This window comes from Scyliorhinus torazame, chromosome 9, assembly GCF_047496885.1.
Source record: "Scyliorhinus torazame isolate Kashiwa2021f chromosome 9, sScyTor2.1, whole genome shotgun sequence".
NCBI classification, from domain to species: Eukaryota; Metazoa; Chordata; class Chondrichthyes; order Carcharhiniformes; family Scyliorhinidae; genus Scyliorhinus; species Scyliorhinus torazame.
Genome location: NC_092715.1, coordinates 208,244,059 through 208,271,354, shown reverse-complemented (window position 1 = coordinate 208,271,354; position 27,296 = coordinate 208,244,059). Strand labels below are relative to the sequence as shown.

The following is a 27,296-nucleotide window of genomic DNA, read 5'->3' as shown; positions in this document are numbered from 1 at the left end:
GGCCAATCGGCACATCCAGTCTGCACCGACCCACTTAAGCCCTCACTTCACCCCACCCTTGTAACGCAATAACCCATCTAACCTTTTTGGTCACTGAGGGCAATTTATCACGGCTAATCCGCCTAACCTACACATCTTTGGACTGTGGGAGGAAACCGGAGCATCCGGAGGAAACCCACGCAGATCCGGGGAGAACATGCAGACTCTGCACAGACAGTGACCCAGCAGGGAATCGAATCTGGGACCTGGCGCTGTGAAGCCACAGTGCTATCCACTTGCGCTACCCACTGTAGCACAAAGTGAACTGCTTTGTCCTGGATAGTATTGATCTTCTTGAGTATTGGAGCTGTACTCATTCAAGCAAGTACACATTCCTGATTTGCAGGATTTGGAGAGTAGGGAAATGCATTAATCATCAGAAGATTCCTATCTTCTGACCTGCTTTAGTAGCTATGTATTTATATGGCTAATCAGTTTATTTTCTTATCAACCAGGATGTTGATAATGGGGGAATCAGTGGTGATCCTGCCAATGGGCGTTGGTTAGATTCTCTCTTGTTGGAGGTGGTCATTGCCTGGCACTCATGTGGCATGAATGTTACATGTCACTTCTCCCAAGCCTGAATATTGTCCAGGTCTTGCTGCATTTGGACATGGGCTGCTTCAGCATCTGAGGAGTCACGAATAATGCTGAATGTGAGGTCATCAACGAACATCCCCGTTTCTGACCTCCTGTTGGAAGGAAGGTCATTGATGAAGCAGCTGAAGATGTTGGGCCTAAGACACTAGCTTGAGGAACTCTTACAGTAGTGTCCTGGAGCTGAGATGATTGATCTTCAACCATCACCATCTCTTCCTTTGTGCAGGGTATGACACTGAAATGCACCAGAGGAAATGCTGTGGGGTTTGTTGACTGGACTATCTAAAGTGCACTTTAAATGAATGGAAAGTTGCTTTTACTTAAGATAAAGGTAGACTGTAGACCAGATCGCCAACCACTTCCCTTCCCTCAGTGGCTGCAAGAAGCACTATTAAACCTGATGCAAGTTAAAGCACTCAAAATTCTCTTCTAAAAATGACTTATAATAATTTGAGGCTTATTTACTTATGCACCAGGTTTTTTCGGTTCATTACACAAGCCATCATCATGCCTCAGATAGGATAGCTGTCTGGTTGGAAGTTCACCTTGGGGTCAAATATGATGCCACGGTTTCAAACAATCCAGTTTAGTTGTTACCAGGAAGACGGTTGTCGTTGATAGCTAGGGAACGGAGTTTGGAGTGGGCAAAGAGGACAATGATTTCAGCCTTTGCACTATTTAGAGCAAATTTCAGTTCAAAATAACTGGATGTTGGATGAAAAGTGTGGCAGTTTAGTGAAGCAAAAATGTTGTGGAGCAGTAGAATTTCTTTTTTCAGATTGTGTTGCAGTGTCCTTATAAGCATTTCTCCTATGTAATTGTTTTACTGGGATCTTGAGGGTTCTGAGCATGTGCGGGCTTTTGCAGGTTTTTTGGTCTGTAACAGGATGACCTATAAGCAACATTTGTATTACTAATGCTCCTATTTTCATAATTATTACTTGTCTGCTGAATTACTGTCATTATCACACTTTGTTGAAGTTTCTTCTGTTAAACAACTCATTCGGCTACCTGCTTTGTGATGTCAAGTTACCACAATGTGCATAATGCCAAAGATTTGTGGCTCTTTTGACTGAGTGAATAAGAGCTCCATAAAAATAAAATTGTACCCATTCCAAAATTGACAGTGAGCTGAAAGATAAAAAGCAAAAGGTATGAATGAAGTGAGCTGATATAGAATGATCAAATCCCCTTCAGTGCAAAAGGAGGCCATTCGATCCATTGAGTCTGCACCAACCGTCAGAGTACTCTAACTAGGTCTATGCCACTGTCTATCCCGCCTTATTCCCATGACCTAACCTGCACATCTTTGGACTGGGGAGCACTGGAGGAAACCCATGCGGACACGAGGAGAACATGAAAACGCCACACAATCACCCAAGGTCAGAATCAAACCCGGGTCCCTGGCACTGCGAAGCAGCAGTGCCACCCACCGTGTCGTCGTTCATAAAATTCTTAAGTCGCACGTTTTGGCCACTTTGATTTTACACATTTTAAATAGATAAATTAGGAAAAGATTAGTTGTAGAATTAGTTGCTGCAGAGGTAGTTCCCTACAGTTCAAACTAGGGATTGGGTGTTGCAGAACTGAGATACTGCACGACCACCATTTTACAAAAAAACAAGCCTATTTATTGCCAAGGCACAAGGGAATTCCTTTTTTGATTACAAATGCGAAAGGATTTTCATGTGATCCTCTCAACACTAATGTTCATAGATGGATCGCTAAATATTTAACTGCAGTAATAAACTACTTATGTTGCTGAACATTTTGGATGCGGAATGTGAATTTGGGTATGCATTTTGTGACCAGGACAAAAACTTTGAATGTGAGCATTAAGGTGGAAACACAACCAAGATTTGATGAAGGAGGATTTAACTGAACAGCTTCTCTTATTTCAGAAGAACCGTGAGTCACTCAGCAGTGAGAAGGAGGCACTGCATCAAGAATTGATGGACCTTCGAACTGAGAGGGAGCAGTTGAAGAGCGACCTTCAAGAAAATATTGACATGGTAATTTAAGTGTTTCATGTTTTTACTATGAAATTAATTGCGATGTACTTATGGTTAGGTGGAAAGATGTAGTTTGATAGTCTCTATTGTTACAATTGGCTATTTGACTCCATTTTGGATATTTCATATTTTTATTTTTCTCTTGTCCAGATATCTAAAGTAAGCCCAATGATCCATCGATAGAATAATACTTTAAAGAAATTGTTTTACTCCAATTCCGTCTTTTATAATACCGTAATCATCTGTCAGTCCTCCGGTATTGACGACAACATATGATATAGCTGGTTTTCTTGGGTGTACCATACTGCTTTGTGAATTTGCCAATTTGTCCTGTTGCAAACATTTTTGTAAGATTGATATTGATATAGAAAAAGTCCATATTTCTTGGGATATACTGTATTGTCTTTCTGACCATTATCTTTTGTTAACTGGAAAGCTGTGAACGATTTAATCTAAACTTCACACCAGAGTTGATGCCAATAGGTTTTTAAAATTACTGCTTACCAAAACGAAAGTTGATTTGCGAGAATTGCATGATATTCAAACAACTGAATTTCCCTTTCAGGAAAGAACTCTAGGTTTTGTTGGTCTTTTTACTGCTATGGCTGTTCTCAAAAAGGGAATTGGTTTATTCAACTTGCCTTTCATGTATTTTTGAAGCAACTGCTTAACCTTGGTATTAATTGCAATTTCAACAGCCCCTTCAGTATTTCAAACACCATGTTCCAGTCTGACTTTAGTTTAGCAGATCAGTATTTAGTTCTTGTATCTCGTTGAAAGGTTTTGGCTGTGTATCGACAGGTGCTAAAACCATTTTAAGTTTTCCAGAAGATTTCTATTTGCAACTTTCCAGTGTGCTTGTATTTAAGCCAGCCTTGAAACTGACATTCTGGTTAGTCAAATTTTACTGTCTCATGAACTCCTGTCAGGCCACATGGAGTCATTATGGGCAATGCTTGCTTAGGTTTGGAATCTGCATTTATTTTAACATTCATGCCCACAACAAATGTTAAATTTCCATAAGCATTTATTGGTCTGTTATGGAGCTGTATAAAATGCTCATTACGGCACAGCTAGAATACTGTGTAGAGTTCCAGTCACCACAATTGAGATTGCACTAGAAAGGATGCAGAGGAGATTCACCAGAATGTTGGCTGGACTGGAGAATTTCAGCTATGAAGAGAGGTTTGTTAGGCTTAGCGTAGAGAAGGCTGAGGGGGTACCTGATTGAGGTGTACAAAATTATGAAGGGCATAAATAGGGTAGCTCGGAATAAACTTTTTTCCCCTTAGTAGAGGGGTAAATAACCAGGGGGCATAGATTTAAAGTAATGGGGAGGAGTTCTGAGGTAAAATATTTTCATCTAATAAGTGGTGCGAATCTGGAAATCACTGCCTGAAAGGGTGGGTCGCGGTAAGAACCCTCAACATTTAGGAAGCATTTAGATGTGTACTTGAAACACCATAGCATACAAGGCTACAGACCAAATGCTGGAAAATGAGATTAGAATAGAAAAGCGCTTGATGGCTGGCAGGCACGAGTGGCCGAAGGTTCTCTTTTTATCCCCTCAAATTCTGATATTAGGGGCTGGTTTAGCACAGTGGGCTAAACAGCTGACTTGTAATGCAGAACAGGGCCAGCAACGCGGGTTCAATTTCCGTACCGGCCTCCCCGAACAGGCGCCGGAATATGGCGACTAGGGGCTTTTCACAGTAACTTCATTGAAGCCTACTTGTGACAATAAGCGATTATTATTATGTTTGACATGTTCCATGGTTCCACACCAGAAACTAATTAGTGCTATGGTTTATCATTTCAAGAAGATAGTAACTGCATTTTGTCTTGAATGCATTTAGCTTAAATTCAGAATTAAGGATTTGGAATCTGCAGCAAGTTAATGCATAAATTGTGTCAAGACAAAATGTTGAATGGTTCTCGAGCAATTCCTGTTTACTTTTGAACCAAGTTCATGAAACATTGTCTTCTGAAATTAACCCAACTCAACAAATCAAAGTAAAATACCCTAAAGTCGCCATATAGGGGTGGCATTGTGGAAATTAGCAAGCAGGCACGACGATTACTCTTTAATCAAAGTTTTTTTTGCTTATGCACAAGGAGAACAGTGTGATTCAGTGCAATGTTCTGCCTGAGTCGAGCAAAGCAGTAAGACATGTAACATTTTCAACCCATAGGTTTACAGATGCAGTCTAATCTCTCAATTTGCATGTCAACACACTGATATTATGATAGTTAAACTTTCATTTTAAACCAATGAAAGGACAGCATTTCTAGCCAATAGAAAACGGGGTTTGTGGACCAATAGAAAACGAATATTTTCAATCCTTCGTTTGCATATCTTATCCCCCCACCTGTCCTTGGGTGGTTACTGCAGTTTGCACAGAATACATTTTTGTTTCAGCTACATCCATCATCTGTCTCTGCAGACCCACATCTTTCACTAAGGCACAGTTTATTATGAATTCTACAGCATTGTGGTGCAGTGGTTAGCACTGCAGCCTCGAGGCGCTGCAGACCAGGTTCGAACCCGGCCTCGGGTCACTGTCCGTGTGGAGTTTGCGCATTGTATGTGTGGGCCTCATTTTCACAACCCAAAGGTGTGCAGGGTATGTGGATTGGCCACGCTAACTTGCTCCTTAATTGGAAGGATTTTTTTTAAAGTCGCCATATAGAGCCATTTTTCACTTTCCAATAATATATCAAAAGTTTTATTCCAATGAATTGGTTTACAAATTGACTCCCAAGTAGCTAATTGAATTTAGCACATTCTTGTTCTGAGATTATCGAAGATAAATGAACAGTATATTCAACTAGCTTGTGTGCATTGAAAAACATTAACACTTGAACATAAGCATGTTTCAGATTTATCTTGCAGGCCTAATTACCTGCAAAGACTTGCATTCAAAGTATCATATTCCATCTTTGTTTCTGGAACCCACCTCTCCATTCACCTGAGGAAGGAGCAGTGCTCCAAAAGCTAGTGATTCGAAACAAACCTGTTAGACTTTAACCTGGTGTTGTAAGACTTCTTACAGATTTATCTGCCCTCCTCCTTTATTATTAAACAGAATTGGGGTGCCTGGGTGATATTTAATTTTATCATTTGTTTTGCTACATGTTGAAATATGTGCTGGGAAGCATGTAAAGTTTAATGGGATTAGGAGAAAGGTTTATCTTTTAGATCATGACCATAGCCTAACACTTACCAAAAAGCACATTTTAAATTTACCTTCCAGCAATAGGAAAAGTGATGTTGTCAAATAATCCTTTACTGATTTATACATATGCAAGAACCTAAGAAATGACGTCCACTATATTATGAAATATGATTTTTTTTTTTGCATAGTGTATAGAGAACCAGGCAGAACTGAGAAGTCTACAGGACAAGCTAAAATTGAATCAAAATGTGGAGGTGAAGCTAAAAGGAAGTCTGTCTGAAATGGAACACTTGTTAAATGAAGAGAAGGAAAAGGTTTGGAAGATTTGAATACTTGCTACAGTTATGTAAGGATAGAAATTACAATGAGAAAATTGACCAATCCGTCATGATTCTGTTCCTAGGGGCAGCATGTGGCACAGTGGTTAGCACTGGGACTACGGTGCTGAGGACCCGGATTTGAATCCTGGTCCTGGGTCACTGTCCATGTGGAGTTTGCACATTCTCCCCATGTCTGTGTGGGTTTCACCCAAAAGATGTGCAGGTTAGGTGGATTGGCCAAGCTAAATTGCCCTTTAATTAGAAAAAAATAATAATTGGGTACTCTAAATTTATATTTTAAAAAATGATTCTGTTCCGAATCGGGTCCAGGGGATTTATCAATCTTCAATCCAATTCAATTTTTTAATACTACCTCTTTTTATTAATGCTAATTTCTTTCAGTTCCTCATTTTCACAAATCTTGCCTATGGAAGTAGTTGAGTCGGAAACATTAGGAACCTTCAAGCGGCTATTGGATAGGTACATGGATTACGGTAGAATGATGGGGTGTAGATTAATTTGTTCTTAATCTAGGACAAAAGTTTGGCACAACATCATGGGCCGAAGGGCCTGTTCTGTGCTGTATTTTCTATGTTCTGATTCCCTCATATATTTCTGGGTGATTTTCTACATCTTTCTCTGATAGACACAACGTAAATATTCTTTATTTCTTTATTCACATTTCTTCATTTGCGATTATAAATTCTCCTGGCTCCACCTGTAATGGACCCACCTTTCTCCATGCTAATCTTTTCCTTTTCCCACACCTAAAGAAGCTCTTGCAGTCCCGCTTTACTTACCAGCTTGCATTCATATTAGAAACATAGAATTTACTATGCAGGAGGAGGCCATTCAGCCAATCGTGTCTGCACCGGCCCTTAGACAGAGCACCCTACTTAAATCCACGCCTCCACTTTATCCCCGTAGCCCAATAATCCCACCTAACCTTTTGGACACTAAGGGGCCAATCTAGCTAACCTGCACATCTTTGGGCAGTGGGAGGAAACCAGAGCACCCAGAGAAAACCCGCGCAAACATGGAGAAAGTGCAAACTCCACACAGTCACCCGAGGCTGGAAATGAATCTAGGTACCTGGAGCTGTGAGGCAGGAGTGCTTTTTTTTTTTTTTAAAAACGCATTTTATTCAAACTTGTATCAAAGTTGGTTACAGCAAATAAACACCCGGGAAACATTCTTCCCAACAATCAACTCTATAGTTTGTACAAATTTATCTACTTTTTTACCCCCCCTCCCCATCACCCACCCCCCTGCGATGAACAGCTCCTCAAACACTGTCACAAACATCCCCCACCTTTGCTCTAACTCCCTTGCTGAGCCCCTTAACTCATACTTTATCTTCTGTAACCGCAGGAAGCCATACAGGTCACCCAACCATGCTGCTACCCTCCCGGTGGCGATGCCGACCGCCACTCCAGCAAAATTTGTCGCCGTGCAATCAGAGAGGCGAAGGCCAAGACATCGACCTTCCTCCTCTCCGTGAGCTCCGGCTTCTCTGAAACCCCAAATATCGCCACCAAAGGGTCCAGGTCCACTCCTTCCTCCACTATCCTGGCTCAGACTGCGAACACTCCCGCCCAGAATCTTCCCAATTTTTCACAACCCCAAAACATGTGCGCATGATTCGCTGGCCCCTGCCCATACCTCTCACACTCATCTGCTTACCCCCCTGATGGAACCCACTCTTCCCTCCCCTTCCACATCTGGAAGCAGCAGTCGCTCCAACAGGGTGTGTCCCGGCAGTCTAGGGAACCCCTTCCAGACCTTTTGTGCAAAGTCCCTAACCTGTAGATACCTGAACTCACTACCCCACGGCAGCTCTACCCTCTCCCGTAGCTCCCTCAGACTGGCGAACCCTTCCTCCAAATACAAACCCCTCACTTTGACCAGCCTCACTTCCCGCCACCTCCTGTATACACTATCCATCTCTCCTTTCTCCCCCCCCCCCCGGCTCAAACCCATGATTATTGCACATTTTCACCACTTGGACCCTACCCGCCAACATTAAGTGCAGTGTATCCCACCTCTTAATATCCTCCCTGGCCTCCACCACCAGCTTTGTTAAGTTCCACTTATGGAGCCCCGTCCATTCCCTCGCTACTTAAATCCCCAAGTACCTAAACCTATCCCTCGCTACTGTAACTGGCATCCCCCCTAAATTAGCCTGCAGTGCCAGCTCATTCACCGGGAGTACCTCGCTTTTCCCTACATTCCGCTTGTATCCCGAGAACCCTCCAAACCTCCCAACAGGCCCATAATCCTTCCCATACTCTCCAACGGATCCGAAACATACAGCAAGAGGTCATCGGCATAGAGCGACACCCGATGCTTCCTCTGTCCCCGCATTATCCCCTGCCACTCTGCCGACCCCCTGAGAGCCATCGCCAATGGCTCTATGGCCAATGCAAACAGCAAATACAGCAACCGCACCCATGATGCCACATACAGCAACCGCACCCATGCCACAAATCTCAGCCCAAACCCAAACCTTCCCAAAACTTCGAACAAGTACTGCCACTCCACCCGATCAAATGCTTTCTCCACGTCCATGGACACCACCATCTCCGATACCAGAGCTCTCGACGGATTAACCACCACATTCAACAGTGGTCTTATATTACTCGTAAGCTGCCTCCCTTCACAAAGCCTGGTTGATCTTCTGCAACCACCCCCGGGACACAATCCTCCGTCCTCCCCGCCAACAACTTAGCCAATACTTTCCCATCCATGTTCAATAGTGATATTGGTCTATACAACCCATATTCCACCGGATCCTTCCTTTTTTTGGGATTAGCGTGATTACTGCCTGCTTCATCGTCTTCGGCAACTCCTCCTTCTCCAGTGCTTCATTAAACGCCCCCAACACATGTGGTGCCAGGTCCACCGCAAATTCCTTATAAAATTCTACCGGGTGCCCATCCGGCCCAGGGGCCTTCCCCGACTTCATAATCCTGATGCTATCCAGCACCTCACTCAGCTCCAGGGACTCCTCCAACACCTGCCTCTTTGCTTCCTCCATCTGGCGAAATTCCAACTTGTCCAGAAACCACCCCATGTCCCCCTCCTCTCCTCCTGGGTCTGCCTCATAAAGTCCCTGGTAATACTCTAAATGCCTCATTTATCTTCCCTGGCTCTGACACCACATCCCCAGCCTCAGTCCGGATCTTCAATATTTCCCTGGACGCAGCCTGCCTCCGCAGCTGGTGCGCCAGCATGCGGCTCGCCTTCTCTCCATACTCTCATTGCACTCCTCTTGCCCTACGCAGTTGCCCTGCCACCCACCCCGTTGTCAGCCTGTCAAATTGCCCCTGCTACTTTTTCCTCTTCGCCAATCCCTCCATGGTGGGCACCCTCTAATATTCCCTGTCAATTATCTCACTATCGCTCACTAGACGGTCATGTTCTGCCCTCCTTTTCTTGTTCACACAAACCGTAAATGAGAATTTCTCCCCGGACCACTGCCATCAGTGCTTCCCAAAAAATGCCCGCCAACATAATACTTAATCGCCAACCGCACCTTATCACAAAAACCTCCATCCGCCAACAACCCCGAGTCAAACCTCCACCCCGGCCTCTGCTTTCGTCCCATACTGAACCGAATATCCAGCCAGTGTGGTGCATGGTCCGAGATAACGATCCCCGCATACTCTGCCCTCTCCACCCCAACTAACATCTCCCGACTCACTACAAAGTAATCAATCCTCGAATACACCTTATAGACGTGTGAAAAGAAGGAATACTCCCCCCTGGGTTCTGAAAGCGCCATGCATCCACCATAACCATCCACTCCATGAACCTCCCCAGCTCCCTTGCCATTCGTACCCTACCCATCGACCTGGGGCTCAATCTATCCACCCTCGGCTCCAGGACACAGTTAAAATCTCCTCCCATGATCAACTGGTACGTGGCCAATTCCGGGATTGCTGCCAGCAACCCCCTCATAAGACCCACATCATCCCAATTTGGGGCATACACATTTACCAACAATACCGGTGCCCATTCCAATAACCCACTCACGCCTTCCAATACCCCACTCACAATCACATATCTCCCACCTTAATCCCTCACCTCCTTCGCACTCACGAATCCCATTTTTCTGCTCATTAAAATCGCCACACCCCTCGATTTCAAATCAAACCCCGAGTGAAAAACCTGTCCTTAACCTAACCTGGTCCTTAACACGGAGGTGTCTCCTGCAAAAAGACAACCCCTGCTTCCAAGCTCCTGAGGTGCGCGAACACCCACGATCTTTTAACCGGCCTATTCTGTCCCCGGACGTTCCATGTTACCAACCTTACCGGAGGCTTGCGCCTCCAATCCGCTCTGCCGTCCGTCATCTTCCCCACCTAACCCCTGCCCCTTTAATTCCACTTTGTACCAAGCCCATCCCAGATGGCCCCTTTCTTCACCCTTGACCATGTCATCTCTCACCCCCTGCCGCGTAGCAGAACCCCCCCCCCCACCACCCCTGCTTTTCCCCTTCTTCCACTTCCCCTTTCCCCTGGCCACCCCTCTTGGCCTTCTCCCCCACCACCTCACTTCCGTTCACCAGCATAACCTGCTAGCGCAGCTGCCCCTGCCCAAAGGCACATCCTAATGACCCCCCCCCCCACTCAGCTCAAAGAAGAAGGCCTCCTTACCTCCTCTACCCAAACAAGGACTTCTCCTGAACTCCAGGTAGCCTTCTCCAAAAGCAAACAAACAGATGTTAAACACAAACAGTCCCATAAAACAGGAACATCCATCCCCACATAAACTTTTCACCCCTACAACTCCTTACAATCTCAATATTGAACAGAACCCCCCCCCCCACACAAAAAGACGTAAATCCCCCAATCCCTACACCCACTTAAAACTTGCTCCCGACCATTACATAGTGCCAGCACCCCGGTTCCCAAGCATTGTCCACTCAGTTGTCCCCCAGTTTATGCTCCTTAATGAAGTCTTCATCCGCTTCTGGGGTCTCGAAATAATACTCCTGGCCTCCGAAAATCACCCATAATTTCGCCGGGTAGAGCACCCCAAACCTGATCTGCTGCCGGTACAGCATGCCTTGGCCTTGTTGAAACCTGCCCGCCGTTTTGCCAACTCGGCTCCGATGTCCTGATAAATCCGGACGTTATTTCCCTCCCAGTCGCAGCTACGCTTCTCCCTGGCCCACCGTAGAATTTTCTCTTTCTCCACAAATTTATGGAGTCTCATGATCATAGCCCGCGGCGGCTCCCCAGCTCTAGGCTTTTCCATGAGAGACCTGTGCTCTCGGTCCACTTCAGGTGCCTTATCTAGCACCCTTTCTGCCACCAGTCCTGCCAGTATCCTCGAGACGCACCTCGTGGCACTTGCACCTTCCACTCCTTCAGGCAGGCCCACTTTTCGCAGGTTCTGTCTTCCCGAGGTATTCTCCTGCTGCTCAACCTTTGGCCTCAGTGTTTTACAAAGGTCTCCTAGGAACGCCACCAGAGCCACCGCACGATCACTCCTTCAATCTCCCGAATCTGTGACCCCTGCAACTCCAACACCTCTCCATCCGCTCCAAAGTACTCTTCAGGGGTACCACTGCTTCTACAATGGCCTTTGCATGATCCTCATGCATTTCTTTCCTCTGTTTACGGAATTCCTCCTTGATAAAAATCATCGGTTCCTGTATCTGGGGCCTTTCAGCTTGCCCCTCTCCCGTCTGCATGCTGGAAGAGACTGTCTGTGAAGCACAAGACTGTTTCAACTTTCCAGCCAAACCTCTCACTGTTTTCTGCCGGGTCCGGTGATCAGAAGACCTACCGTTCCAGGGGTAAATACTCCTCTAACATTCACTTACGCCTTTTCATCAAAATTCTACCCGGATCTTGGTAAAAAGAGCTCTTTTCTGTGACTTTGAGCGGGAACAGCCCTTTATGTGACCAATCACTCCATGGTCACAAGCGGAAGTCGAGGCAGCAGTGCTAACGACCGTGCTGCCCATATTCTCTTCCGGGTGCTCTGATTTCCTCCCACATTATTCTCTTCCCTTTTTCAGTCATCCTTTGGATTCTAAATTGCTGCCAATGCTTGAGCATACCACAATCTTGACTTTTTTTTTAGCCACGGTTGATTCACGTTCCTTGTTTTTGTGACTTGGAGGAATATATATTTGTTGGAGGAATATATATTTGTTGTAGACCATGTAATATTACTTTAAATACTAGCTATTGCTGACCTACCATTAAATCTTTTCATGTATTTTCTCAATCCACCATTGCCTCTAAATTGTTCCCAATCCTTGAGCATACCAAAATCTTTACTTTTTTTTTAGCCACGGTTGATTCACGTTTTCTTTTTTTCGACTTGGAGGAATATATATTTGTTGTAGACCATGTAATATTACTTTCAATACTAGCTATTGCTGATCTACCATTAAATCTTTTCATGTATTTTCTCAATCCACCATAGCCGTTTAAAAATATAAGTGAGAATATTGCAAATACCCTAACTACAATCTTCCAAAGTTTACTTGATTCAGGAACTGTTCCTTCACATTAAAAAATGATGGTTGGCACGCCACTATTAAAGAAAGGTGAGAGGGGAAACTAGGGAATTATGGGCCATTTATCCTGACATTTGTTGTTAGCAAATTGCCATAACCTAGAATTCAGGATTACAAATGTATACAAAATGAAAGCAAATTACTGCAGATGCTGGAATCTGAAACCAAAGAGAAAATGCTGGAAAATCTCAGCAGATCTGGCAGCATCTGTAGGGAGAGAAAAAAAGCTAACGTTTCTCTGGCTATTAGCACCCCGTTTCCCTGGGTTTCTGTGGCGATGACTCATCGTTCATTCTCACTCCACAGTATAAATATTTCCAACTTTCTCTGTATTTTAGCTTTGACAAAGGGTCATCTGGACTCAACGTTAGCTCTTTTCTCTCCCGACAGGTGCTGCCAGACCTGAGATTTTCCAGCATTTTCTCTTTGGTTACAAATGTATACCCTTGTTTACAGAATTGCATGGATAAATTCAGCAACTACAGACCAAACAGTTTAACCTTGGTGGTGGGTAAGCTTATAGAAAGAATAATCTGTGACAAAATTTAATAATTTTGACAGTGTGGCTCAGTTGAGGAAAGTCAGCACAAATTTGTTACTGCAAATTTTGTTTAACTAACTTGATGAGATTTTTTGATAAGGTTTACAGAGAGTTGATGAGGGTAATGTGGTTTAAATGGAGCACATGCATTTGTGTTTAATGAAGTGCTGCATAACGGGCTTGCCAGCAAAGTTGAAAGCCCTGGAATAAAACGGGCAGTAGCAGCATGAATACAAAGTTGACTAAGTGACAACAAATAGTAATGGTGAACATATTTTTTGGACTGGAGGGGAAAATACATTGGGGTTTGCAGCAATTTTTCTTCTGTTAGGGACATTTGTTCAGAATCCTTTTCCAAAGCCTGCCTCGGTGACAATTTTCATGACCTGTCTTCCTGGTTGAACAGGGGCATCCTGTGTATTCCTACGAATAAGGTTAAGTCTGAATGGGACAAGGTAACTCAGGCTGTGGGAGTATCCCTCTGACTTGGGTGCTAGCAGTCTCTTCCCTCTGTCTGTTTAACCCCCAAATTGCCCGCTACATCTTGGACCCCATTTCTGGAGCCAAGTTCCTAATATTGCCCAATCATTGCAGGTTTCCTAAGGGCCAGTATGCTCCTCATACCTTCATAATTTCCTTTGTTCAGATTTAGGACCCTAGTTAAGAATGAACTATATCACTTGCAATGTACGACCGTATCATTGAATCATAGAATTTACAATGCAGAAGGAGGCCATTTGGCCCATCAAGTCAGCACTGGCTCTTGGAAGGAGCACCCCACTTAAGCCCACACCTCCACCCTATTCCCGTAAACCAGTAACCCCACCTAACCTGAGGGCAATTTAGCATGGCCAATCCAGCTAGCCTGCACATCTTTGGACTGTGGGAGGAAACTGGAGCATCCGGAGGAAACCCACGCAGACATGGAGAGAACGTGCAGACTCCACACAGACAGTGACCCAAGCCGGGAATCGAACCTGGGACCCTGGAGCTGTGAAGCAACTGTGCTAATCATTGTGCCACTGTGCTGCCCCGAGTTGGGTGAAGATAAATTTAATAAAACTGAGAAGATTAGCTGCCAAGAGTGGACTGGATGCAGCTTTGACTAGGAAAAACTATCAAATCTGAAGACGACATTCAAAGGTTAAACCTCTATGGGTATAGTCCTGTTGTTCTCTTGCACCCCCACTCCCCACCCAAGAAAAAGTGTGGTACTGCCAAATCTAGAGCCACTTGGTTACTCTGATGCACATAGACTAAGATAAAGCAGAAAAGAAAGCTTATGGCGGTCACAAGAGGCCTAGTACGGTAGAATGCCCTGAGGAGTACAGAAAGTACAGGGGTGAAGTAAAAATGGAAATTAGGAGCACAAAGAGAGGATTAGAAAAAATACTGGCAGGGAAATTTGGACGACGTTTTACCAATATAGTGAGAGCAAGAGAATAACTAAGGAAATTAGTGCCGATTAGAGATGTACATGGTAACTTGTTGGTTTATTCAGCAGATGTGAATAGGATTCTCAAGCGTACTTTGTCTTGTATTCAATAAGAAGGGTGATGCAGACATTCTAGCTAAAGAGGAGGCGTGTGTGTAATATTACGTATAATAAGCATAACGAGAGAGCAATACTGGAGAGACTGACATTCATGATTGTTGATAAGGCACCAGGGCCAGATGGTTTGTTTTCCAATCCTCTAGATACACTTAAGGTCCTAAAGGATTGGAGGTCTGCAAATTTTGTACCATTATTTAAAAAGTGTACGCGGGATAAGCCAGAAAAGTACAATCTGTCTCCCATGGTGGGCAAATTATTGGAAACTATTTATTGAGAGACAGAATAAGCTGCCATTTAGAAAGATGCGTTGATCAAAGATTCTTGTCGGCTGTAGCAAGGCTTAAACAGCATAGACTACAAAGCAAAGCCGAGTAGAATTTCCGGCAGCAACGCACCCCTTCCCAATGAACTCAATGCATTCTATGCTCGCTTCAAACAGAAAACCATCAAACTGTTGTCAACTGCCAAGCAGCCTCTGACACACCCATACCTACCATCACAGCTTCCGAAGTCAGATCGGACTTCTTGAAAGTAAACCCTCGGAAAGCAACGGGTCCTGACGGAGTCTCTGGTCACGCACTCAGATTCTGCATGGACCAACTGGTGGGTGTGTTCGTGGACATCTTCAACCACTCCCTACTCCGTTCCATCATAGAACATAGTGCAGAAGGAGGCCATTCGACCCACTTAAGCCCTCACATCCACCCTATCCCCGTAACCCAATAACCCCTCCTAACCTCCTTGGTCGCTAAGGGCAATTTAGGGCAGCACGACAGCATTGTGGATAGCACAATTGCTTCACAGCTCCAGGGTCCCAGGTTCGATTCCGGCTTGGGTCGCTGTCTGTGCGGAGTCTGCACATTCTCCCCGTGTGTGCGTGGATTTCCTCTGGGTGCTCCGGTTTCCTCCCACAGTCCAAAGATGTGCAGGTTAGGTGGATTGGCCATGCTAAATTGCCCATGGTGTCCAGATTTGCCCTTAGTGTTGGGTGTGGTTACTGGGTTATGGATATAGGGTGGAGGTGTGGACCTTGGGTAGGGTGCTCTTTCCAAGAGCTGGTGCAGACTCGATGGGCCGAATGGCCTCCTTCTGCACTGTAAGTTCTATGTAATCATGGCCAATCCACCTAACTTGCACGTCTTTGGACTGGGAGGAAACCGGATCACCCGGAGGAAACCCATGCAGACATATCAATTCCAGAATACTTTGACCATTGCAATTTGCATACCGACACAACCGGTCCACAGCAGACTCTATTTCCCTGGCCCTACACTCATCTCTGGAGCATCTCGACAACAAGAACTCCTGCGTCAGACTCCTATTCATTGAATACAGCTCTGACTTCAACGCCATAATTCCAGCCAAGCTCCTATCAAAGCTCCAAACGTAGGACTTGGCTCCTTCCTCTGTAACTGGATCCTCGACTTCTTGACCCATAGACCACAATCAGTAAGGCTAAACAACAACACCACCTCAACGATAGTCCTTCATACCGGGACTCCGCAATGCTGCATACTTAGCCCCCTACTATACTCCCTATACGCACACAACTGTGTGGCAAATTTTGGCTCCAGCAAGTTTGCTGATGACACGACCATGAGTCAGAGTACAGGAGGGAGATAGTGAACCTAGTAGCTTGGAGAAATGATAACGATCTCTCCCTCAACGTCAGCAAAATTAAGTACAAAGAACAAAGAAAAGGAGAGCACAGGAACAGGCCCTTCGGCCTTCCAAGCCTGCGCCGACCATGCTGCCCGTCTAAACTAAAATCTTCTACACCTCTGAGGCCTATATCCCTCTATTCCCATCCTATTCATGTATTTGTCAAGATGCCCCTTAAACGGCACCTGTCGTCCCTGCTTCCACCACCTCCTCCGGCAGCAGGTTCCAGTCACCCACTACCCTCTGTGTGGAAAAACTTGCCTCGTACATCTCCTCTAAACCTTGCCCCTCGCACCTTAAACCTATGCCCCCTAGTAATTGACCCCTCTACCCTGGGAAAAAGTCTTTGACTATCCACCCTATCTATGCCCCTCATAATTTTGTAGACTTCTATCAGGTCGCCCCTCAACCTCCATCATTCCAGTGAGAACAAACTGAGTTTATTCAACCTCTCCTCATAGCTAATGCCCTCCATACCAGGCAACATCCTGGTAAATCTCTTTTGCACCCTCTCTAAAGCCTCCACATCCTTCTGGTGGCCTAACTAAGGTTCTATACAGCTGCAACATGACTTGCCAATTTTTATACTTCATGGCCCGGCCAATGAAGGCAAGCAAGCCGTATGCCGCCTTGACTACCTTCTCCACCTGTGTTGCACCTTTCAGTGACCTGTGGACCCATCCACCTAGATCTCTCTGACTTTCAATACTCTTGAGGGTTCTACCATTCACTGTATATTCCCTACCTGTATTAGACCTTCCAAAATACATTACCTCCCATTTGTCCGGATTAAACTCCATCTGCCATCTCTCCGCCCAAGTCTCCAAATGATCTAAATCCGGCTGTATCCTCCGACAGTCTTCATCACTATCTGCAATTCCACAAACCTTTGTATCGTCCGCAAACTTACTAATCAGACCAGTTACATTTTCCTCCAAATCATTTTATACTACGAACAGCAAAGGTCCCAGCACTGAGCCCTGCGGCACACCACTAGTCATAGCCCTCCAATCAGAAAAGCATCCTTCCATTGCTACTCTGCCTTCTATGACCCAGCCAGTTCTGTATTCATCTTGCCAGCTCACCTCTGGTCCCGTGTGACCTCACCTTTTGGACCAGTCTGCCATGAGAACCTTGTCAAAGGCCTTACTGAAGTCCATATAGACAACATCCACTGCCCTACCGACATCAATCATCTTTGTGACCTCCTCGAAAAAGTAGTTGGTCGTTGCCTTCAGGAAGCGAAGTATTGTGCACATCCCTGTCTGCATCAGTGATGCCGAGGTGGAGATGGTTGACAGCTTCAATTTCCAAGGTGTGCACATCACCAGCAATCTGTCCTGGTCCACCCATGTTGATGCTACGACCAAGAAAGCACAACAGTGCCTATACTTCCGTGGGAAACTAAGGAAATTCAGTATGTCCACATTGACTCTTACCAATTTTTACAGATGCACCATAGTAAGCGTCCTATCTGGCTGCCTGGTATGGAAACCGCTTGGCCCAAGACCGTAAGAAGCAAAGTCGTGAACACAGTTCAGTCCATCACGCAAAACCGCCTCCCATCCATTTACTCTATCTACACTTCCCGCTGCCTTGGGAAAGCGGACAGCAAAATCCAAAACCCCTCCCACCCAGGTTATTCTTCTTCCAACTTCTTCCATCGGGCAGGAGATATAAAAGCCTGAGAACATTCACTAACAAGTTCAAAAACACTTTTTTCCTGCTATTACCAAACTCCTGAATTACCCTCTTGTGGACTAAACTGATCTCTTCACAAACCTTCTCTACTGAGTAGTACTATACTCCATATGCTTCACCCAATGTCTGTGTCTAGTATTTACAATGTGTATTTCTGTATGTCCTATGTTTTTTCATGTATGGAATGATCTGTCTGGACTGTGCACAGAACAATACTTTTCATTCTACTTCGGTACACGTGACCATAAATCAAATCCAAACAAGGAGGATTGATGAGGGAAATGCAGTGGATGTTTGTACATGGATTTCAGTAAGGCATTTGATGACGTCATGCATGGCAGACTGGTCTGAAAAGAAATCTTATGGGATACAGGGAAAGTGGCAGGTTGGATCCAAAATTGGTTCAAAGATAAAACAATGGTAATGATCGACGGATGTATTTGCAAATGGAAAACATTTTCCACTGCTGTTCCACAGTCTTGGGGGCCCTTGCTGTTGGTTGTATGTTATTAATGGTTTGGACTTAAAGTGGGAGGCCTGATTGGGAAATTTGTCGACGCAAAATTTGTCCAGGAAGAGGATGGCTGTTGACTTCCAGTTGCGGCTATGCGGAGCTAAGCCGCACGAATTGGCAGCTCCCGCGAAGACGGACTTTCGGGCTCGATAGAAGAGCCCCAACGAGATTTTTTACATAGCCAACCCGTGGGGCAGAGAGGAGAGAGGTCCCCCACTAACCTGTATGGACCGGCCCCGCAGCAAAACGGCACTGGAGCAGCGGGAGAAGAAGGGTAAAATAAACAAAATGGTGGCGGCCGGGGACAAAGAAGAGAGGCAAGAGTTCATTAAGCGCTGCTTTGAGGAGCTGCGCAAGGAGATGGTGGCGCCGATGCTGGCATTAATTGAAGGACTTGGTGCAACCCAGAAAGCCCACGAGGTGAAGATCCAGGAGATCCAGAACAAAGTGAGTGAGAATGACGACGAGCTATTGGGCCTGGCGGTGAAAGTGGAGCGGCACGAGGCGCTACACAAGACGTGGGCGGGAAGACTCGAAGACCTGGAGAACAGGACGAGGAGAAACAATTTGAGGATCCTGGGTCTCCCAGAAAGAGTGGAGGGGGCCGACGCCGCGGCATATGCGGGCACGATGATCGGGGTGCTGATGGGCGCGGAGGCCCCCCGGGGGTGCTGGAGCTGGAAGGGGCGCACCGGGTGCTGGCGAGGAAGCCCAAAGCAAACGAGCCGCCAAGGGCGATGGTGGTGAGATTTCAACGGTTCACAGATAGAGAGAGGGTCCTGAAATGGGCCAAGAAGGAGCAGAGCAGCAAGGGGGACAATGCTGAGATTAGAATATACCCGGACTGGAGCACGGAGGTCGCTAAGCGGAGAGCGGGTTTCAACCAGGCCAAAGCGGTGCTGCATCGGAAAGGGGTGAAATTTGGAATGTTGCAGCCAGCGTGACTGTGGGTCACATATAACGGCCAACACCCCTACTTCGAAACGCCTGAAGAGGCGTGGACCTTTATATTAACTGAAAAGGTGGACTCTAATTGAGGGTTTGTGAGGGTGGGGGATATTTGAGGGTTGAAGTATGATGGCGGTTGTATATAGGGGGGTAAGCACGCGCAGGGAAGGCTATATGGGCTGGGGACGAGAGACAAGGCCGCAACAGAAGCTGCGTTGGGGGGGGCGGGGCAGGCTCTGGAAAGCGTGGGGTTTTTCTCCCGCGCGCGGGAAGAAAGGTGGGAGGGGGAGCGTAGGAACATCTATTGATGGGGAGACTCCCACGCGGGGAGGTCAATGGGACGGCGGGGGAAGCCGGGGTCAGCAGGCGTCAGCTGACTTACGGGAGTGACATGGGGGAGCAAAAAAGCTAGACCTGGGGGAGGGGGGGGGGGGGGGAAACAGGGTTGCTGCTGCACTGGCCGAAAGGGAATGGGACACAGAAGAGGTGGCCGAGACTGAGGTGAGGGAGACGCGGGACTGGCCCAGAAAAGGAGATGGCTAGTCGGCGGGGGGAGGGAGAGAGAGAGCCCCCCTCCAATCCGGCTGATAACGTGGAACGTGAGGGGCCTGAACGGACCGGTGAAGAGGGCTCGAGTGTTCGCACACTTGAAGGGACTGAAGGTAGACGTGGCTATGCTCCAAGTGACACACCTGAAGGTGGCGGACCAGGTTAGGTTAAGAAGGGGATGGGTAGGACAGGTATTTCACTCGGGACTGGATGCGAAAAACAGAGGGGTGGCAATTCTGGTGGGAAAACATGTTTCATTTGAGGCCAAGACTATCGTAGCGGACAATGGAGGGAGATACATGATGGTGAGTGGTAGGTTGCAAGGGACGTGGGTGGTGTTGGTAAATGTATACGCCCCGAGCTGGGATGATGCTGGATTTATGAAGCGCATGTTGGGGCGCATCCCGGACCTGGATGTAGGAGGACTGATAATGGGAGGGGACTTCAACACCGTGCTGGACCCAGCACTAGACCGCTCCAGATCAAGGACGGGAAAGAGGCCGGCGGCGTCCAGGGTGCTCGGGGTTTATGGACCAGATGGGGGGGGAGTGGACCCATGGAGGTTCGCAAGAATTTTCGCCAGGGAATTTTCTTTCTTCTCCCACGTGCACAAGGCATACTCCCGGATAGACTTATTTGTGCTGGGCAGGGCGCTCATCCCGAGGGTGGAGGGGACGGAGTATTCGGCCATAGCCATTTCGGACCATGCCCTGCACTGGGTGGAAGTGGGGCTGGGAGAGGAGAGGGACCAACGCCCGCTGTGGCGGATGGATGTGGGACTGTTGGCAGATGAGGTGGTGTGTGGTAAGGTAAGGGGGTGTATTGAAAGGTACTTGGAGGTCAACGACAACGGGGAGGTGCGAGTGGGGGTGGTATGGGAGGCGTTGAAGGCGGTGATCAGGGGAGAGCTAATCTCCATCAGGGCTCATAGGGAGAAGACAGAGGGCATTTTGAGAGTGGACAGGAGATACGCAGAGGCCCCGGAGGAAAGATTACTTGGGGAAAGGCGACGGCTCCAGACGGAGTTTGACCTGTTGACCACGGGGAAGGCGGAGGCACAGTGGAGGAAGGCGCAGGGGGCGACCTACGAGTACGGGGAAAAGGCCAGTCGGATGCTGGCACACCAGCTCCGTAAGAGGGCGGCAGAGAGGGAAATAGGGGGAGTAAAAGATGGTGGGGGAGCTATGGTCCAGAGTGCAACGGAAATAAATCAGGTATTTAAGGCCTTCTACGAAGAGCTGTACAGATCCCAGCCCCCAGGGGGAGAAGAGGGGATGGCAAGATTCCTGGACCAACTGCGGTTCCCGAGGGTGGAGGACCAAGAGGTGGCTGTTTTGGGGGCACCAATCGGGTTGGAGGAGCTGAGTAAGGGTTTGGGGAGCATGCAGGCGGGGAAGGCCCCGGGGCCGGATGGGTTCCCGGTGGAATTTTATATAAACTATGCGGACCTGTTGGCCCCGTTACTAGTGAGGACCTTTAACGAGGCAAGAGAGGAGGGGTCTCTACCCCCGACAATGTCGGAGGCGACAATTTCCTTGATCCTGAAGCGAGACAAGACCCACTGAAATGTGGATCGTACAGGCCGATTTCGCTCTTAAATGTGGACGCTAAGCTATTGGCAAAAGTGCTGGCCACGAGGATTGAGGACTGTGTCCCGGGGGTGATACATGAGGACCAGACAGGATTTGTAAAGGGCAGGCAATTAAATACGAATGTGCGGCGGCTCTTAAACGTGATAATGATGCCATCGGAGGAGGGAGAGGCGGAGATAGTGGCAGCCATGGACGCGGAAAAGGCCTTTGACTGAGTTGAGTGGGAGTACCTCTGGGAGGTGTTGTGTAGGTTTGGGGGAGGGTTTATTAGCTGAGTTAAGCTCCTCTATAGCGCCCCAGTGTGGTGACAAACCGGCGGAGGTCGGAGTACTTACAGCTGTACCGAGGAACGAGGCAGGGGTGCCCTTTGTCCCCCCTGTTGTTTGCATTGGTGATCGAACCCTTGACCATATCACTGAGGGAGTCTAATAAATGGAGGGGGGTGGTCCGCGGGGGGGGGGGGGGGGGAGATAGAGCATCGGGTGTCGCTATATGCGGATGACCTGCTGCTGTATGTGGCGGACCCAATGGAGGGGATGGTGGAGGTCATGCAGCATTTGAGGGAGTTTGGGGAGTTCTCGGGCTATAAGCTCAATGTAGGGAAGAGCGAGCTTTTTGTACTACAGGCAGGGGACCAAGCAAGAGGGATAGGGGACCTACCGCTGAGGAGGGCGGAGGGGAGTTTTCGGTATCTAGGGATCCAGATAGCCAGGAGCTGGGGGGCCCTACACAAACTGAATCTGACGAGGTTGGTGGACCAAATGGAGGTGGACTTCAAAAGATGGGACATGTTGCCGCTCTCGTTGGTGGGTAGAGTGCAGTCGGTAAAAATGGTGGTCCTTCCGAGGTTTTTGTTTGTGTTCCAGTGCATCCCCATCGTGATCACCAAAGGCTTTTTCAAGAGAGTAGGTAGGAGTATTATGGGGTTTGTGTGGGCGAACAAAACCCCGAGGGTAAGGAGAGGCTACATGGAGCGCAGTAGGGACCGAGGAGGGCTGGCGCTGCCAAACCTAGGGAGCTACTACTGGGCAGCAAACGTGGCGATGATCCGTAAGTGGGTTATGGAGGGGGAGGGGGCAGCATGGAAGAGGATGGAGATGGCGTCCTGCAAAGGAATGAGCTTGGGGGCGCTGGTGACGGTGCCATTGCCGCTCTCGCCATCAAAGTACACCACGAGCCCGGCGGTGGCGGCAACGTTAAGGATCTGAGGCCAGTGGAGACGGCATAGGGGTGCAGTGGGAGCCTCGGTGTGGTCCCAGATCAGGGGTAACCACCGGTTTGTCCCGGGGAAGATGGATGGGGGGTTCCAGGGCTGGCACCGGGCGGGGATTAGAAGAATGGGGGACCTGTTCATAGACGGGACATTTGCGAGCCTAGGGGCACTGGAGGAGAAGTTTGAGCTACCCCCGGGAAATGCATTCAGATATATGCAGGTGAGGGCTTTTGTGAGGCGACAGGTCAGGGAGTTCCCGCTGCTCCCGACACAGGAAATTCAAGACAGGGTGATCTCGGGTGTATGGGTCGGGGAGGGCAAGGTTTCGGCAATACACCAAGAGATGAAAGAAGAGGGGGAACCGCTAGCAGAAGAGTTGAAGGGTAAATGGGAGGAGGAGCTGGGGGAGGAGATCGAAGAAGGTTTGTGGGCTGATGCCCTGGGTAGGGTCAATTCCTCCTCCTCATGTGCCAGGCTCAGCCTGATACAATTTAAGGTGGTTCACAGAGCGCACTTGACGGGGGTGAGGTTGAGTAGGTTCTTTTGGGGTAGAGGACAGATGCGGAAGGTGTTCAGGGAGTCCGGCGAACCATGTCCATATGTTTTGGTCATGCCCGGCACTGGAGGGGTTCTGGAGAGGAGTGGCGGGAGCAATATCTCAGGTGGTGAAAGTCCGGGTCAAGCCAAGCTGGGGGCTAGCAATATTTGGAGTAGTGGACGAGCCGGGAGTCCAGGAGGCGAAAGAGGCCGGCATTCTGGCCTTTGCGTCCCTAGTAGCCCGGCGAAGCATCTTGCTAATGTGGAAGGAGGCGAAGCCCCCTAGCGTGGAGGCCTGGACAAACGACATGGCTGGGTTCATAAAGTTGGAAAGGATTAAGTTTGCTCTAAGGGGGTCTGCGCAGGGGTTCTACAGGCGGTGGCAACCGTTCCTAGACTACCTTGCGGAGCGTTAGAGGAAGGTCGGTCAGCAGCAGCAGCAACCCTGGGGGGGCGGGGGGGGGGGGAACGAGAACGAGAGATTGTTTGAGGGGACGGACGAGCGGGGGATAACATGGAGGGTGGGAGAAACTGGCACGAACGGGCAAGAGCCAGTGTATAAAGCTTTGTAAATATTTCATGTGTTATTTTGTTATGGGGGATGGGGGGGGTTCATTGTTTGTAAGGGGAAAAAATTGTTTTGTTTTGTTAAAAAACTTTAATAAATATATTTTCAAAAAAAAAGAAGAGGGTGGCTGTTGCTTCCAGAAGAGGATGACTGTTGCTTCCAGAATTATATCAATGCGTTGCTTGAGTGAACAGAGAAAATTGAATTCAATCTTCAAAAGGTGTGAGGTAGTGCATTTGGGGAGGGCAAACAAAGTAACGGAATACTGAATAAAAGGAAAGACATTGAGAGAGGTTGAAAAACAGAGACCTTGGAGTGCATATCTACGGGTCCCTGAAGGTGGCAGGACAGGTGGATAAGGCGGTAACGAAAGCATGTGGATCGTTTTCCTTTATTGGGTGAGGTAATGAATACATAAGCAGGAATGTAATGGAACTGTATAAAACGCTCATTAGACTACAGTTGGAATTTTGTGTGCAGTTCTGGTCAGCACATTACAGGAAGGACATATTTGCTCTAGGGAGTGTGTAGAGGAGATTTACAAAAATGTTGCAGCTATGAGTAGAAACAAACCTCTGGTTGTTTTCCTCTGAACAGAGGAGACTGAAGGGGTGACCTAATTGAGGTGCCTAGTTAGGGTAGTCAGAAAATAATTGTTTCCCTGAGCTGAGGGGTTGATTACCAGAGGGCAGAGATTTAAGCTGATTTGTAGAAGGATTAGAGTGGACATGAGGAAAAGCTTTGTCTCCCGGGGCATGGTGAGTATGTCACCCAGAGGGTGGTGGACATCTGGAATTCACCAGCTATTTTTATGGTTGAGGCTGAAATGCTCAACTCATTTAAAATGTACCTGTATCTGCATCTAGATAGTGTAATAACCTGCAAGGCTATGGCCCAGGTGCTTGAAAGTCAGATTAAAATGAGCGCCTTGTTTTGTTTCTGGCTGACGCATAAATGATGGGTTGAGTAGCCTCTCTCTGCACTAACTTTTATGGTTGTGGTCACGGTTTCCTAATGGCTCCATTACAACAATAATAATAGTAAGCTTTATTATTGTCACGAGTAGGCTTACATTAACACTGCAATGAAGTTACTGTGAAAAGACCCTAGTTGCCACACTCCGGCACCTGTTTGGGTACACAGAGGGAGAATTCAGAATGTCTAATTCACCTAACAGCACGTCTTTTGGAACTTGTGGGAGGAAACCAGAGCACCCGGAGGAAACACAGACACGCGGAGAACATGCAGACTCCACACAGACTGTTCCAAACTGGGAAACAAACCTGGGACCCTGGCGCCGCGAAGCAACTGTGCTACCGTGCCGTCCTAAAAATGAGCAGGTCCCACTGAGATTACTAGTCACTAGCAAACTAAGGTTACTCGTTAACACTTTCTCATTGGATAATACTAAATCAAAAATCACTCAATTCTTCGTTGGTTCCTCAACGGACTGCTTCAGAAACCCATCTCATACGCACCCCAGAAACTCATCCTCTAAAGCATTAGTGCTAATTAGGTGTACATAGTCTACACATAAATTGAAATAGCCGATTATTACTGTATTATCCATGCCACATGCTGCTCTAATTTCCTGATTTATACCATGCTCTGCAATGCCACTACAGTTCGGTGGCGTATAAACTTCCCATCAATTTGTTACCCCAAGCTATTTCTTAGCTCTACTAAAATTGATTCTACATCTTGATCCAACAAGCTACGATCCTTTCTCACTAATAGACTTATCTCTTCCTTTGTCAACAGTGCTACTTTGTCAACAGTACCCACCTCCTTTCCTGCTCTACCTATCTTGGGGTGGAGAGGGGCACCTCCTGCACTACTTACTTGGTTTTCTTCGACTGTCTGGCAGCCTTGAGTCTTTAGTGATTGCCGTGGGAATTTTTTTTGACTTCACATTTAACACAGACAGAAAATACCTGCTCAACACTTCTGCCATTTCTTTGTTTTCTGTTTTTAATTTCTCAGCTTCATCCTCCAAGGGACCAACGCTTACTTTAGCTACTATTTTTTTCTTTTTATATACTTGTTGGAGATTTTGCTATCTGTTTCTTGTTGATTTTCTTTTATACTCCAATTTCTTCCTCTATTTTTAGTCATTGTGCTGGTTTCTAAAAATTACACAATTTTTTGACCTACCACTAAATGTTGCAGCATTGTGCACCTTTTCTTTCAATTTGATGACATCCTTCTTAACTTCCTTAGATAGACACAGATGGTAGATCCTTCAGAATCTTTCCTTCTTCATGGCATACCTCCTTAAATGTCAGCCACTGATCCTCTACTATCCTACTCTTTAATTTATTTCCCGGTTCGCTTTAGCCAACTCTGTCTTCATACCCTTATTAAGTTTGAGACTCTCGACTTGAGCTCACACTACTCACCCTCACATGTTATGATCATTGTTTGCAGAGAGGCTGTTTTACTATGAAGTCTTTAATCCTATCTCCTTGCACATCAGGTCCAAAATAACCTGGTTCTTGGTAGGTTCCAGAATGCACTGTTCTGAGAAACTGTCCCAAATACACAGAACTTACTTTTCCCAATTTGATTAATTCAATCTATATGAAGATTAAAGTTGCCAATGATTCATAGTATCATAATTTACAGTGCAGAAGGAGGCCATTCGGCCCATCGAGTCTGCACCGGCTCTTGGAAAGAGCACACACCTCCACCCTATCCCTGTAACCCTCCAACCCCATCTAACCCAAGGGCAATTTAGCATGGCCAATCCACCTAATCTGCACATCTTTGGAATGGAAGGAAACCGGAGCACCCAGAGAAAACCCACTATTGCAGTACCTTTCTTACAAGCCTCCATTATTTCTTGATTTACATTTCCTACAGTGCAGAAACTGTTCAAGAGCCAAGAAACTATTCTCCTTTGAGCCTGTTCCGCCATTCAATACGATCTTGGCTTATCGGACACTTCAATGCCTTTTACCCACACTATTCCTCATACCCGTTTACGTTACTGTTAATCAGAAATCTATTAAGATGTACCTTGAAAGTACTGAGTTTCGAGTGCCCTCTGGGCTAGAGAATTCTAAAGATTCTCAATCTTCTATCTAAATAAATTTCTCCTCATCTCAGTCTTGGCTTCACCATTATTTTGAAATTGTTCCAGACACCCCAGCCAAGGGAAACATTGCCTGCATCTACATGTACACGTGTAAATACATTCACTATGAGATTCACGGTATTTTGTAGGTTTTA

The 27,296-nt window shown here is 46.9% G+C and overlaps 1 protein-coding gene across 1 annotated transcript in view; it reads left to right on the top strand.

Annotated features, from left to right (window-relative positions):
- cenpe (centromere protein E) overlaps positions 1-27,296 on the top strand; it is a 174,222-nt gene that overhangs the window by 104,114 nt on the left and 42,812 nt on the right. Inside the window, exons 27-28 of the mRNA XM_072517648.1 lie at positions 2,541-2,651; positions 6,016-6,141. Coding sequence (XP_072373749.1) covers positions 2,541-2,651; positions 6,016-6,141 — 237 coding nt within the window. The remainder of the gene's footprint in view (positions 1-2,540; positions 2,652-6,015; positions 6,142-27,296) is intronic.